Below are 14,547 nucleotides of genomic sequence, written 5' to 3'. Positions count from 1 at the left end.
ATGAGGCACTGGGACTGCACAGCTGAAGAGCCAGGATTCAGACAGGAAGTAGTGAGGATGACACACACAACCTATCACCAGGCTGGTGTGGCTCCCTGGACCCCAAAGGCAGCATAGTGACGAGCAGGGCAAGTCCCCCGGTAGCCTCACCAGCGGGGGCATGTGGCCTCGGTGCATCTGTCCAACCATGACCTGCTGCTGCGGGGAGGGCATGCTTCCAACGTTGAAGGTCTCGGGCCCGCTGGAGCCGGAGCGCATCACGGCCGGCAGTGCCACTGAACCATGCTCCGCCTTCCCGGTGCGATTGAACTGCTGCTGCAAGATGGTGGACCTAGAGGGACAGACACTTCAGTCACTGCGAGGTGGCCATTCACAGGGAGTGTAATAAGATACCACAGGTGTCACCAGTGTTCACTGCTTCATGCTATGGCAACCAGTTTCCAAGAAGCAAATACAGACAGAATTGTGAACGAAGTAGCAGCACTAAAATGTTTCAGCAGAACCCTGAGACGAATGAATCCTTTTATAATCAGTAATATAAATAAGTACCCCCAGTGTATCTAGTTGATAGGTTCATGGCATTATGCTATTAGTTAACTGTTCTTAAAAAAGACACACAAAAAAATGATGTTCTAGGCATAAGTGAATGTTTTGGATACACTGATCTATTATTTCGTAAATTCTACCTGAAATAGCATTCATTCAACACACATCTACTGTGCACCACGTTCTATTCTGAGCCCTCGGGACAGAGATCATTTATCCTTAGCTTGAAGGAAGAAGTGTGGAAAAGAACTTAAAATCTCCCACAGCTTAGCTCCCCTTCTCCAGGTCAAAAGCCATTGACCACAGAGGATGTTTCAACACCTTAGGAGCCTTGATGATTGGCAGGCAGACTTTGGCTCTCTTCCAGATGATTTCAACTTAAGTCTGGGAAGACTCCTAGGGCATCTAATAAAAACATTGTCAGTTGTTTTACTTCTTGATATTTTCTTGGAATGAGCAGTGAGTGCAAAGGACTTTGAGCATATGAAGGTAAGAATCTGAGGGTGGCACAGGTGCCTCATAGCCCAGTGGACAAACCCATAGGTAGAGTCCGGGGGAGTCTGTGGCGGGGGGGCACGGTGCGGGAGCGGGGTGGTGGTGCAGGGTTGCTGAGCAGCTGCATTAAGGCACAGGAGCCTCTGTCCCAGGGTTCTGGAACCACTGCAGGTCACTCCCTGTTGTCCAGGACAAAGCTTGTGAGCCAAGCTAGGATTCCAAGCAACAGGCATCCACGCAGCAACATTAACATCTGTGGAGGGGCTGGCACTAGGGAGGGTGGATCTATGGCTCCTCTCGGAGCTCAGCTGCATTGCAAGATCTCAGCCAATGTCTAATACAGGGAGAAGTGGAAGGTCTAGTGATGAGGAACTCCCCTGGACCACTCTTCCCGCTTGCCATGACCAGACCACACCATGATGCCCTCTGCATCAGTGGGGAGGGTCCCAGCACTCAGGGCTCAGACACTTACTGAGCTGCTCCTAGGAGAAGTTCAAGCACAGCAGAGTCCTAGGAAGTGAACAGCTCCACCCTATTAGGAAGTACTAGGTTACTAATGTCCATCTAATGGTCATTAATAATTTCAAGAAATTAAGGTCTTTTGCCAGAGGGTAGCAAGTAGTACTTGAAATGCACCACATCAAATTTGGTTCCAACTTGCGTATGAATAAGGGACAAATGGAAAAGCACCTTCAAGGGGATTATGATGCAAACTGTGAGAAAGCGTACAGAGTAGCAACATTAGAGAAACAGTTCCTATTACTAGACAACTTCAATGTGCTGGAATATGCTCGAACTCTCCAGCAGTGCACTATAGGAGACATCAGAACACCTGAATCTGAGTCCTGGCTCTGCCACATGCATGAATCTCAACTAACCTCTAGGAGCTTCGGTTTCCTCATCTACGAACTGGGGATGATAAAATCTAGCCTACCTCTTCCACAAGGGGATGTTGTTGAGATCAAGTGAGACAGCAAGATGGACACACACAATAAAGTACAGACAAGAAAAGTTATTACTGCAATGCTCTATTTAACATCAAGGGAGTAGCTGAATAGGTTTTGGTCAACAAGTCTCACTTATTAAATGTTACTTAATTTTAATAAATCTCAGTTTCCTCATTTATAAAATGGAGCTAAATTGAGATTATTCTGAATTTAAAATGATGATCATAGTAAACATTTATTATGTACCAGGGATTGTTTTATGTGCTTTATTAGTAACTCAATCATTAAATTCAAACTTATGAGGTAGTACGATCATTATTCTCATTTTATAGATGAGATGAAAGAGACAGAGAAAATTCATAATGTCCCCAAGGCCACACATTAGACAACAGACCCCAGATTTGAACCCAGTAACTCTGGCTCCAGGGTCCATGTTCTTTTCTTTTCCCTCTGCTGCCTCATGACATGTGTATCAAGCGTGGCAGGTAAAAGCATCCCATATAAACAAAAACTCCTCTACCAGATAGGCCCCTAGCCCAAAGGTACAGAATTAAACTCAGTCTCCAGGCTCTGATGATAATGATGCAGTTTATGAGATTTAAATCAGAAATTCAGAACAGGACTCATGAAGGCTCACAGTGTCTAAAGATGGAATTAAGCACTACATCTTGTTCAGTGTCTCCCTGAAGTCCCCAGCCACCGCCGCCCCAACAAGACACCCTCAACACTGATGACAATGGTCTGGGGACCACACTTAGAGAAGCAAGACTCATCTATCTCATCCACTATCACCTCCTCCACGTGAGGGACTTCAGGGCAACAGCCCCAGAGCTGGCACGAGGAAACCTGCCCTGTATCCAGGGAGAAGGCAGTTCTCCAGTGCTCTTAACGATACTTACTTTTTGGGGGAAACGGACTCTTCTAACATAGTTGACTCCTCATCGCCCTCTAATCCAAATCTATCTTTACTTTGTTTCTGAGGTAAAACAAGACAAAAACGAAAGTCAGCAGATCTTGACACAAGACCCTTTTAAGAGGCCTTTTAAAATGAGCCACACAAGCAGATCTGTTAAGGTTTACCCCAAATTCCTTGTATTGGATAATTAATAAGTGATGGGTAAAACAAAGCAATAGTAATGTAAAAGAAATATATTTTTTAATATAGAGAGATATATAATATCTTCTGTGTATATTACTGCACAATTTTATACAGTTAAAATCAAGACATAGATATTAATATTCTGGTAGAACTTGGCTATTTTTGTGGGCTGTATCTTGAAGCCCTAGGAAAGGTATACCACTATGGCATATAACCACCCATTAAAATAGGTTAAAAAGAGAGAGAGAGAGAGAGAGAGACAAGAAAGAAAAAGAACATCTTCAGACCCTCAAGACAGTTTCTATAGAGGCCGGAAAGCATAACAATTACCTAGAGAGGAAGATGCAGAGGGGTTAGCCAGGCTCATTCATTAGCTAAATGATGCACTATTGCTCATGACCTGGCAGTCAATGACACAAATATGAGCTGCAGCAAAATCAGAAATTCTCCTAGGATATGAGGTCAAAGACTTCACACTTAAGCAATATTAATGTTAAAGATTCAATTAGTGAATCAAGTACTTTACATGAGGTGTTTATTTGTTTTTCAGTTAGCTTCATCATCTAAACTGAGTCTTTTAATAAAGAAGTGTTGTCCAATTTGCATCAGTATTAAATACCTTTTTGAGGATGATGTCAATGTAGCCTGCAATCAGCTGGGATATTTGCTCTCCCTCAGTGGTTTGTACTGAATAGTAGCTTTCCTGATACTCCCCAAAATCCTGGGGGGACAAAACCCACATTAGAAGAAATGCAGCACATCAGCAGTTTTAAGGGTGAGGGGGTCCAGTTTTGGAACAAGTTCTGGCATGGATTCACTTTTTCTTGCTTGTCCCCTCTAAATATAACTGAACACCCTAAAATTTACTCAACAAGCAATGGTAAAGGGCTCTGAAAGCTGGAAAGGTGGATTGGCTGGTGACCTCAGGACCTGAAGAACCACAATCTGATGAGTTTTTGAGTTTTGTTTTAGATCCCATACCCCCAAGACTGGGTGCTGGAGAGGGCTGAAACTTGGAACGTCCAACAGGAAGTTCCCAAAAGCCTGTTCTCTTTGGCCAAGGGACCAGGAGAGGGGAAGCCCAACAGAGACCTAGTTGGGAGCCTCACGCAGCTCCACAACCTAGGTTGTTGCTCACCACCACCTGCAAAGCAGTGAAAGTCTGGCCATCCCAGGCCCTGCTCCACAACCCAGGCAGGCAGGTGATCTGGTCACTTTGCAGCAGTGGCCACAGTGAAGCCCTGTGTCTCCCTCCCCTCCACCCAGTGGCATAAGTAGATTCAGGCTCAGTAGCTTCTGCCTCCCCTAACAAAGGTCATCCAGAAATAGCAGGTGGCCCAAGGAAGTACCTTCTTCCCCCACACCCCCAGCACCAACAGGCTTTGAGCAATAACCCCAGCAGAGTCAGAAGTACAAAGCAATCCAGAATAGCACTGCAAGGGCTCAGAAAATAAACTGCCATTGCAACTCAAGTCCACAAAGACTTGAACACTAGAACACTACACACTAAACCTAAAGCCAGAACACTACACACTAAACCTAAACAAGGTGACTGTCTGCTACAACAGAAGATATAAATAAGATCAAGAGTTTCCTAATATCATAACCAAAACGTCTAGGATATAATTGAAAATCACTATTCATGTCAAGAACCAGGATAACTACAACGTAAAAAAAGATAATCAACTGATGCCAATACTGAAATGAAGCAGATGTTGGAATTATCTGATAAGGAGTTTTTGATTTTGAATAATAAAAAATGTTTCAATGCCCAATTACAAATTCTCCCAAAACAAATGAAAACAATAGAAAGATTCAACGAAGAAACCCAAGTCATAAAAAGGAACCAAATTGAAATTTTAGAATTAAAAAATGCCATAACCAAAGTAAAACCCACAGGATATAAACAGTAGTATGGAAATGATAAAGAAAAGAATCAATAAACTTGAAAACAGATCAACAGAATTTAGTCAAGTGAAACAACAGAAAACAGACAAAATAAAACAGAGCTTCAGGAATCTGTGGAACAATTAAAAAAAAGACCTAATGGGAGTTCCCTGGTGGCCTCATGGTTAGGATTCTGGGCTTTCACTGCCACAGCCCGGGTTCAATTCCTGGTTGGGGAACTGAGACCCCACAAGCCGTGTGGCATGGCTGGAAAAAAAAAAAAAAAAAAAGAAAAGACCTAACGTCCACATCATCAGAAACACTGAGTAGAGGGTGGGACCGAAAAAAAAACGTATTAAAAGAAATAATGGCTGAAAACGTCTCTGAATTAGTGAAAGACATAAACCTACAAATTCAAGAAGCTAAGCAAACCCCAAAATAGAATCAACCTAAGAAACCCACCCCAAGAACTTCTGAAAACTAGAGAAAAGAAAATCTTAAAAACATCCATAGAAAAGCAACATATTACCTACAAAGGAATACCAATCCGATGACGGAAAATTTCTATTCTGAAACCACAGAGGCGAGAAAGAAGTAGAATGACACTTCTCAAGTGCTAAAAGAAAAGAACTGTGGATCTCAAATCCTGTATCTGGAAAAATTAACCTTCATGAATGAAGGGGATATAACATTCTCAGATGAAGGAAAACTAAGAATTTGTTGATAGCAGACCTACCTTTAAAGAATGGCTAAAGAAAGCTCTCCAAACATAAAGAAAATGAAAACAAAAGAAGACTGGGAACTTGAAAGAGAAAGAACAATGAGATGGATAAAAACAGAAGTAAATGTAATAGACTATCCTTCACCTCATGAGTTTTCTTCAGTTTTATTTTATGGTTGAAGCAAAAGCTATAACACCATCTCATGTAGTGGTCAATGTATACAGAAGAAATATTTAAGCAATTATACTCAAAAAGTGTGGAGTGTAAACAGACCTAAATGGAAGTAAAGTTTTTATATCTTATTTGAAGTGGTGAAACATTGATGCCAGTAGGTGGTAATTAATTTCATACATATATGATAGTATCTAGAATAATTACTAAGAGCACTATGCAAAGAAATATGCTAAAAAATATTATAGGGGCTTCCCAGGTGGCGCAGTGGTTGAGAGTCTGCCTGCCGGTGCGGGGGACACGGGTTCGAGCCCTGGTCTGGGAGGAGCCCGCGTGCCGCGGAGCAGCTGGGCCCGTGGGCCACAATTGCTGAGCCTGCGCGTCTGGAGCTTGTGCTCCGCAGCGGGGGAGGCTGCGGTGGTGAGAGGCCCGCGCACCGCGATGAAGATGAAGAGTGGCCCCCGCTTGCCGTAGCTGGAGGGAGCCCTCGCACAGAAACAAAGACCCAACACAGCCATAAATGAATTAATTCATTAATTAAAAAAAATATTATAAATAAAAATGGAACTCTAAAAAAATGTTCAAGTAACCCACAGGAAGGCAAGAAAAATAGAGGAGAATAAAATAAACAAAAAAATTATAAAATGGTAGACATAATACCTAACATATTAATAATTAGCTTAAAAGATAATTGGCCTAAATATATTAATTACAAGAGTGAATTTTAATAAAAAGCACAAGCCAACTCCATGCTCTCTACATGAAATTCATTTAAAACCTAACAATATAACTAGGTTTAAAGTAAAAGGGTAGAAAAATATAACATTCAAACACCTAATTTAAAAAAGCATGAGTGGCTATACCAATGTAAGATAAAGCAAACTGCAGAGCAAAATCTTTACTATGAACAAAAAAACATAATGATAGAACAATTTCTCCATTAAGAACATAGCATAATCTTAAATGTATAGATACAGAACAGCAGAGCTTCAAAATACATGAAACAAAAACTGATAGAGATGAAAGGAGAAATAGACAAAATCCCCAATTGCTGTTGGGAACTTCACTCTCAGGAATTGTCAGAATTACTAGACAGAAAATTAACAAAGGTATGTAAGACTGAAATACCACCAACAGCTAACAGGATCTAACTGGCATTTATAGGACACTACACCCAACAGCAGAATGCACATTCTTTTCAAGCACTCATGGAACATTCTCCAAGAATGATCATATCCCTGTGATATAAAACAAGCCTTAAAATTCTACAAATTGAAATCATACAAAGTATGTTCCATGAACATTAACAGAATCACAGTACATCTCATTGACCATAATAGAAACAAACTAAAACTCAATAACAGAAAGACAACAGGAAAATCTCTAAACACTTGTATATTAAATTAAAGCTGGGTAGGAAGGAAAGAAACTTTACAGGTTATAAGCTTTAATACAACTTTAGTAAAAACATTGATATTTGTTCTCTCTTTCGCTTCAGGTAGTTACTGCAATTTGCAACAGTTTTTAATAACTTTTTGTTTTTAAAAAAGCAGTACTTGGGTCTAGCTTAAAAAGACCAAGAGTATCAAAATGTATATAACAAAACATAGCTATCCCTGCCCTACACATTCCCATCTTCACTTTCCATCCCCCGCCCAACTACTTTGAATCCTTTTAGCAATTTCTTCTAGTATTTCTAAATAACATGTTTATATTGATTTCTTGATTTTTCTATTTTAGAAATGATCCGCAATTACCTACAATGGAAGATGAGAACTTAGTTCGCTAAGCGTGAACACCTACTTTTTAAGGGCCATGTAGGTACAGCTGTTACTCACTACAGGAGGAAAGAAGGTATGTTTTCTGAATATTCCTCCCAACTGGCAAGAGTCTATCAGTCAATGATCAAATTGGATAACTAATACTCCCACCAAGGCCCCTTCCTTATACCTTTTTTCTGATGCCCTATTATAAGATCTTGCCTAGATGCAGTTATTTCAAGTGTTCATGGGAGCTGGAAAATAGTACAGTTCAGGAGTGCTGAAGAAACTCACAAATTTCAACACTTTCTGATTTCTCTTATGGCTTGATATGCACTACAAAATAATTGCCCTACCGATTCTCACATACCAATGTGGCTGGCTACAGTTAAGGCCACATGGTATTCTCTGCTAAGAGCAGATACTGAGATTGGGAGGAAGAATTCAGAGGTTTAAAGGTCTGGAACAAACATTCTCCCTACTTTCCATGTATTTCACTTTGAGCATTTTATTATCATCGTCTCATTTGATTCTGACAACTCTGTGAAACAGGTATTACTACCCCTATTTCACAGCTGAGGACATTAAGGCTCAGAGAGGAGAAGTAATGAGCAAGGGCACAGAGCTGGGAATGAAAGCTGATTTCGAATGCTACCCCACAGTCTATGCTATTTCCACCATACAGCAATGTTCTCTTTGTAGGCAGGCTGGGAAAACACAGCTTGGCAAGTTGTCACAAGTCTTAGGAACTCCTAAAACAACTAGAGATGAGGAGGGAGCCTTTGTATGGGCCTCAGAGTGTTATAAAGTTGCCTTTTAGGGTATACTAGGCATGGCATCAGGACCACAGAGACTGAGAATCATCCTTGACTGGCTCTTTCTAATTAAAGAACTCAGACAGACTTAGAACACTGGAGAGGAAGAGGTGGCCAATGAGACCCAGCTCTCAAACATCTCACTCACTTCTGGACCAGTGCCCACCCCTGCTCTCATGGACCCCCACCATCTGTCCCTCTCCAAGGGCAGGGAAACCCAATGGGCTTGTATTGTTTCCCCTGCCCCACGATATCACCCAAGGCCATGCTGGCCCACTCACTGCCTTCAGCCAGGCCCTACCAGTGTGAAGCTCTTGGGTGAGGCTGCCCAGCGCTTGACCGTGGTGAGTGGCCACTCCTGCAGCACTTCCTTGGTCTTTTCATCCACGCGCATCACCGAGTCCTTGGTGATCCCCAGCAGGCGAGGCACCAGCTTGTTCTTGCCTTTCATCTTTTCCTGAAACAGGAGGTACCAAGAGTCAGTGAGTGCTCTTCCTCTGAATACATCTGATTTTTCCAAGTAATCAGTGATCTTGTGATGTTTTATCTACGGTCAACCTACAACACTGTGTTTCAAAAACAGGCAGGGCTATCGGAAAACCAGAATTTTAAGACTAGATAAATGACTCATAAACTAAAGGAATGGAAGCTAAAACAGAGCCATCAGAAGACTGGAAGGATCTACAAAGGCACACTTCCTGGAGACAGATACTGTCCAGGAGGGCAGTTTGCTCCAAAAACAGAGATTGTGACAGAAAAAAGATATCCAGAGAAAAAGAAGTTAAGGTGAACTCCAAACATTATCACTCCCAGTAGCCACCTCAGTGAGTAACAAAAAAGGGTTAATGTGGAATTTAAATATGGCACTTTAGCTGTTTAGAATTAACTATAACTGCCAGAGTAGCATCTTCTCATTACTAAACACAGCCCTTTTTTTTTTTTATAATCACTGAAATATATTTCCATTTGGGTTCTGCATTTTGGTATTTTTTTATGTGTATCTACTGACCCTTAAAAATATTTTATGATTAGTTTTAATAAGTTTTTAAAGAAATAGTCATCATGCCTATTAAAATAATGAATCCCTACCTCACACTCATGCCACAAGAAATTCAAAAAAGGTAAATAATTTAGGAAGAACACATAGTTGGATATTTTTGTGATTTCTCAGGGGGAAATGACTTCTTAGCACAAAAGCTAAAATAAAAAAATAAATAAAGGAAAAGATTAATAGCTTTAACTATAAATTATATGGACTTTGATACATTTTTTTAAAAAAGAAAGAGAGAGTGGAAGAAAAAGAAAGAGACCTCACCATAAAGAAATTAAAAGGCAAATGACTGGGGAATAAATATCTACAATAGTATGATAAAAGACTTCATACACTTTATATATTAAAAGTTATCATAAGTCATCAAACATAAGTGGCAAAGGACATGAACAGAAAATGTTTAAATAAGTAACTAGATAATAAGCAATAAGATAAATTTTCATGTATATGTAATAGTTTTTTAAAAAAATTAATACTCAATTAAAGAAGGTATGAAGGGGGACCACTATTGGTGGGCATTTAAAATAGCAAAGCCTTTATGGAAGAAAATTTGTTAACGATTCAAAGCTTTAAAAATGTTTCTACTTTTAACCCAACTTGCTTTTCAAAACTTATTCAAAAAGAACTTATAAATGTGTATAAAGATTATGCTGTAAGAAGGATCAACTAGAGTTTATCACAGTGAAAAACTAGAAATAACAAAGTTCAACAACAAGAGATATGACAAATAAATTATGGTACATCCAAATAATAGACTACAACTATTAAAAATCATATTATAGGAAAACAAGTGGATTCATAATAAAAATTTATTCACATTAAAAAATTAAAAAGTCTGTACAGCATGATCTTACATGAAATAAAATTTTAAATAGAATTTTCAGAAAATTCATTACATGACAAAATGGTGGCAATGATCATCTCGTACGATTTTTTCGTGCGCTTTCCCTTTTTCGAAAAACTTAATACACATTCCTATTGTTGTCAGGAAAAAAAGAAACTTCAAAAACTATTTGCAGAAACCTAGCAATGCCCAAACCACTATCACCAGAGGAATACACATATAAATTAGCGCAAAGTACGCAAGTATACACGGGTGTGTGTACAAGGGGACAGGCACTTAAAACAAGCCAGGAGTGTGACAGATACTTAACAATCATTATCCATTAATTTTCAGAGCATCCCCCAAATGTTGGCGGTGGTGGCATCATCATCATCATCATCATGCCAGTCTTGAAACGAAGGAACCAGCAACTTGCCCATGGCAAACAGTAGTAAGTGATAAAGCCAGGATTAGAACACAGATTTCAGCAGCTCAAAAACATCTCTGACTTCAGAAAAGACTGTCTACCACAGTATACTACTTCTGATGGAAGCAATTAGAGAAAAGGCAAAAACACTCCTCCCAGCCCCTGTGGGCAGTTCATAAACCGTCAAACAGTGAAGGTCACGGCACACCTCCAGTTTCCTCCCAAGAGGAGGAGATAAGGCATTAGGAATCTGTGTGGGTGTCTGAGGAGGGGAATACGGCACTGTAAGAAACTCCGAGTCCTTAGGAAAAACTCAGAGAAGAGTCAGATCCTTTGTGGAGAGGCCAGTTCCACCAGGGGTGATATCAGCGCAAGGTGGACCATGCCAGTTCACATCACTTGGCTTCAGGAGCCACACAGATTTACTTGGAGAGGTTCCAGGCGGCTAGTTTAGTCACACAGGGTTGGTACCAGCCCAGCTGCTGGCACCAGGAAGGGGATCAGAAATAAAATATGGTTTGCAGCTGTTGCCTTCCTCCTTTCAAATCTGTACTTCCCCAGTGAGGGGCTTTGGGGTGAGGGAATACAGGATCGTGATGGATTGCCCTGACTCCTGTAGAGATGATTCTGGCCTGGGAGAGGAAACCAGAGTGAACAAGCAAACAACTTACAGCGGGCATTCCATTAGAAGGTCACGACTAGGGGGGAAGGGTATATAAGGAGCTCAGAAAATACTGTCACTCAGCAACAGAGACCACCATCAAGGGACACAATTATTTCAGGGCCTACCCGCAAAATGCAGAGCAGCTGGAGAAAGTTAAAACAGCGAGGGGCTGGGCTCTGTGCTAGTGATATAAGGGGCTCCCCTGACAGAGGACCTGCCTTAGACCCTCAGTGGCAGACCTGCATGATAGGAGAAGGTCCAGAGGCAATAAGGCTCCCCCTTCCTCTCCAAATCTCGAATCTCAGTCCACTCCACACGTCTCCTTTCCAGTCTTCCAACTACAGACACCAGCATCCTTTATCTCCAGGAGAAGCAAGCAGGCTAGGCAGGATGCAGTGAAGACCCGTCTCTCTCGTGCAGACACACGCAGACTGTGGGTGCGAGTTTGCCAGCTACCTAGCAACTTCTCTCTCGAGGCAGTCCTCATCAGGTTGGTTTTGTTTTGAGGATGTGTTGAGCTCACGTAACTTACAGGCAGGAGAAGGTATGTACTCTACCAAGGAGAGTCAGGATCTACTAATAAGCCCTGCTGCTCCTCTTTCAAGCACATCTCAACCATTACTGTGGGCTCGGTCCTGGCAGCTGGCTGTTATCAATCCTGCTCAGCCTCAGGCTCTTCTCACAGATGTGGATATTGGCTGATTCTGACATCACCTGTGCCTTACATCAGATTCGGACTTGGGTGGAGGGATGCCAGTGGGCTAAGCGTTGGGCATGCTTTGGTTCTAAGCCCAACTTCAATGTGGCCTAAGCCTGTGATCCAGCTGTGCTCACCAGAGTTCTATACTGGCTTCCTGCCAAAGTGCTGCCTTGTGTGCTTTGCTGTGTCATCAGTATGCTTTTTTCTTTTAGGAGCACGGCAGAAAGGGATGGCTGCTCCAAAGCAAAATGGTGCTAAAGACCCTGTTCATTAGCCATTTCTCTCCCTAAAGCAACTGGCAATCCATTTTGATTTAATTCATGATTCTGAGATGCTCTGAGTGCCCTCTGTGATGCTTTTACAGTTGAAGGGAGAAGAGGGTCAGCTCCCAAGGTATCTCACCCTCAAGGCTCTGGTTGTGGTTGCAGGGAAGGTTAAAGGCAATTTTATAACTCAGAAGGTTTCCACAAGGGTTTCTGGGAAAGAAACAAGATCCTTTGCAAGTCATGGGAAATGCCTTACCGTTCCTTATGGGGTTCTGAAAAACTTACCAAGATAAACTGCAAAAGATTTCAATGAAAGAGGAAGACTGTAGATGTTTACAGCTCCCATTTATTGAGATCATTTGTGCAACAGTCCCCTTTTCTATATTACTTCCTTTAACCTCATAAAAAGTCAGCGTTCTAGGTGAACAAGCTGAGGTTTAGAGATGGAAGGTAAAGTAACTTATCGAAGGTCAAACTAAGTGGCAAAGCCAGAATTTCAAACCCAGGTTCTTCTTTTCGAAGGATATGTTCTTAGCCACTGAGAACACTGCCACATAACAGGCTCATTACAGACATCCTCTCTATTGGGGTCAGCAAACTATGGCAGGTACTAAATCCAGTTTTCTGCCCCCACCCCCGGCGCCTCTTTTTTGGCCTGAGAGCTAAGAGTGAATTTTCTATTTTTAAATGGTTGGGAAAAAAAAAAAAGAGTAATAATACTTCATGGAACGTGAAAATTATATGAAATTGAAATTTCACAATCCATAAATAAAGCTTTACAGAAACATACCATGCTCATTTATTTACATATTGCCTACTGATTTCAGGATACAAGCACAGAGATGAGTGGTTCGACTAGCAAAGGCTAAGATATTGACTACCTGGGCCCTTTACTAAAAAAGTTTGCCAACCCCTGCTCTGCATCATGAACTCTAAAAGCTAATGAAAAGTTGGAGGACTCAAGGGCCAGGAATTAGGGAATTGTGAAGAGGGTTAAGGAGTTGGGATAACCTAAAATGTATCAAATATCCCTACATTCCAGCTACTACATTTCTTTACATACATTACCTCACTTAATCTTCACTAGAGCTCTGTAAAGAATTACCATTCCCATTTTTCACATGAAGAAAGTGAGGTTTCAGAAGGTTAAGGATGTCTCTCCAAGTCACGAGTTTCTGTCATTTCTCACATAGGCAATATTGCATCAAGAATTCTAGGCCAGTCTTCCCGACTCCAACACCCAAGCACTTTCTATTATAACAATATAAAATACAGTATGAAGTACCCTTGAACTACATGGGTTTGAACCAGGTGAGTCCACTTCTTTTCAATAGCTAATACTACAGAACTACATGATCCATACCGGTTGAATCCACAAATGTGGAACCGTGAATACAGACAAACTGCAGGTACAGAGGGCCGACTGTGAGTTATATGTGGATTTTGGACCGCACAAAGGGTCGATGCCCGCTGACCCCCACGTTGTTCAAGGGTCAACAGCATAATGCTCTGAATATTAGGACAAGATATACACAGATACAGAGGAAAATATGATGGAAGGACCTATAAACATATCAAACTAGTTCTCTCACAATATATACAGATCTGAAGGCCATGTGGTATGATTAAGTGTGTTTAATATCAATATTTACATTTTATAAATTATGATTTCATTGACTTATTTAATTTAGGATTTCAAATAGTCTATCCAAGTAGTGAATGAATCACTTTTAACCTACTTCTTAAATTATGCCAATGAACTTCCTTCACAATTTAATGGTATGTTCAGATTGGGGGTCTAGAGAAATCTGTTACTTATGCCTTTAAAACACATACTGTCCCTTACCCAAACAATTTTGTGTGTGCATGTGCTATTCTGTGTGTGATGTCTTTTTACCATATATTCTAAATGGTTGCACTTATTTATACACACACAGGTTATTTCATGCTGCTGACATATGTGTTGTAAATTTACCTGCTCTATTCACTGAATTTAAAAATAAACAACAACAACAAAAAATAAAAATAAACATAAAAATTAAAATGACTGTATATTGTTATAACATGTATAAGGATCTGCACACTGAAAATTACAAAATGTTGATGAAAGAAATCAAAGAGGATCTAATATCATGTTCATGGATTGAAAAACTCAACATAGTAAAGTTATCAAT

General features: G+C 40.7%; 1 protein-coding gene across 3 annotated transcripts in view; it reads right to left on the bottom strand.

Annotated features, from left to right (window-relative positions):
• TLN2 (talin 2) overlaps positions 1-14,547 on the bottom strand; it is a 456,139-nt gene that overhangs the window by 161,969 nt on the left and 279,623 nt on the right. For all 3 annotated transcript variants that reach the window (XM_068552880.1, XM_068552889.1, XM_068552896.1), the window contains exons 12-15: positions 8,744-8,899; positions 3,707-3,808; positions 2,888-2,964; positions 151-331 (exon numbers count right to left, since the gene is read on the bottom strand). In XM_068552880.1, coding sequence (XP_068408981.1) covers positions 151-331; positions 2,888-2,964; positions 3,707-3,808; positions 8,744-8,899 — 516 coding nt within the window. The remainder of the gene's footprint in view (positions 1-150; positions 332-2,887; positions 2,965-3,706; positions 3,809-8,743; positions 8,900-14,547) is intronic.

The sequence above is a fragment of the Eschrichtius robustus genome, chromosome 1 (assembly GCF_028021215.1).
Source record: "Eschrichtius robustus isolate mEscRob2 chromosome 1, mEscRob2.pri, whole genome shotgun sequence".
NCBI classification, from domain to species: Eukaryota; Metazoa; Chordata; class Mammalia; order Artiodactyla; family Eschrichtiidae; genus Eschrichtius; species Eschrichtius robustus.
This window is presented reverse-complemented; position numbering and strand designations above follow the sequence as displayed.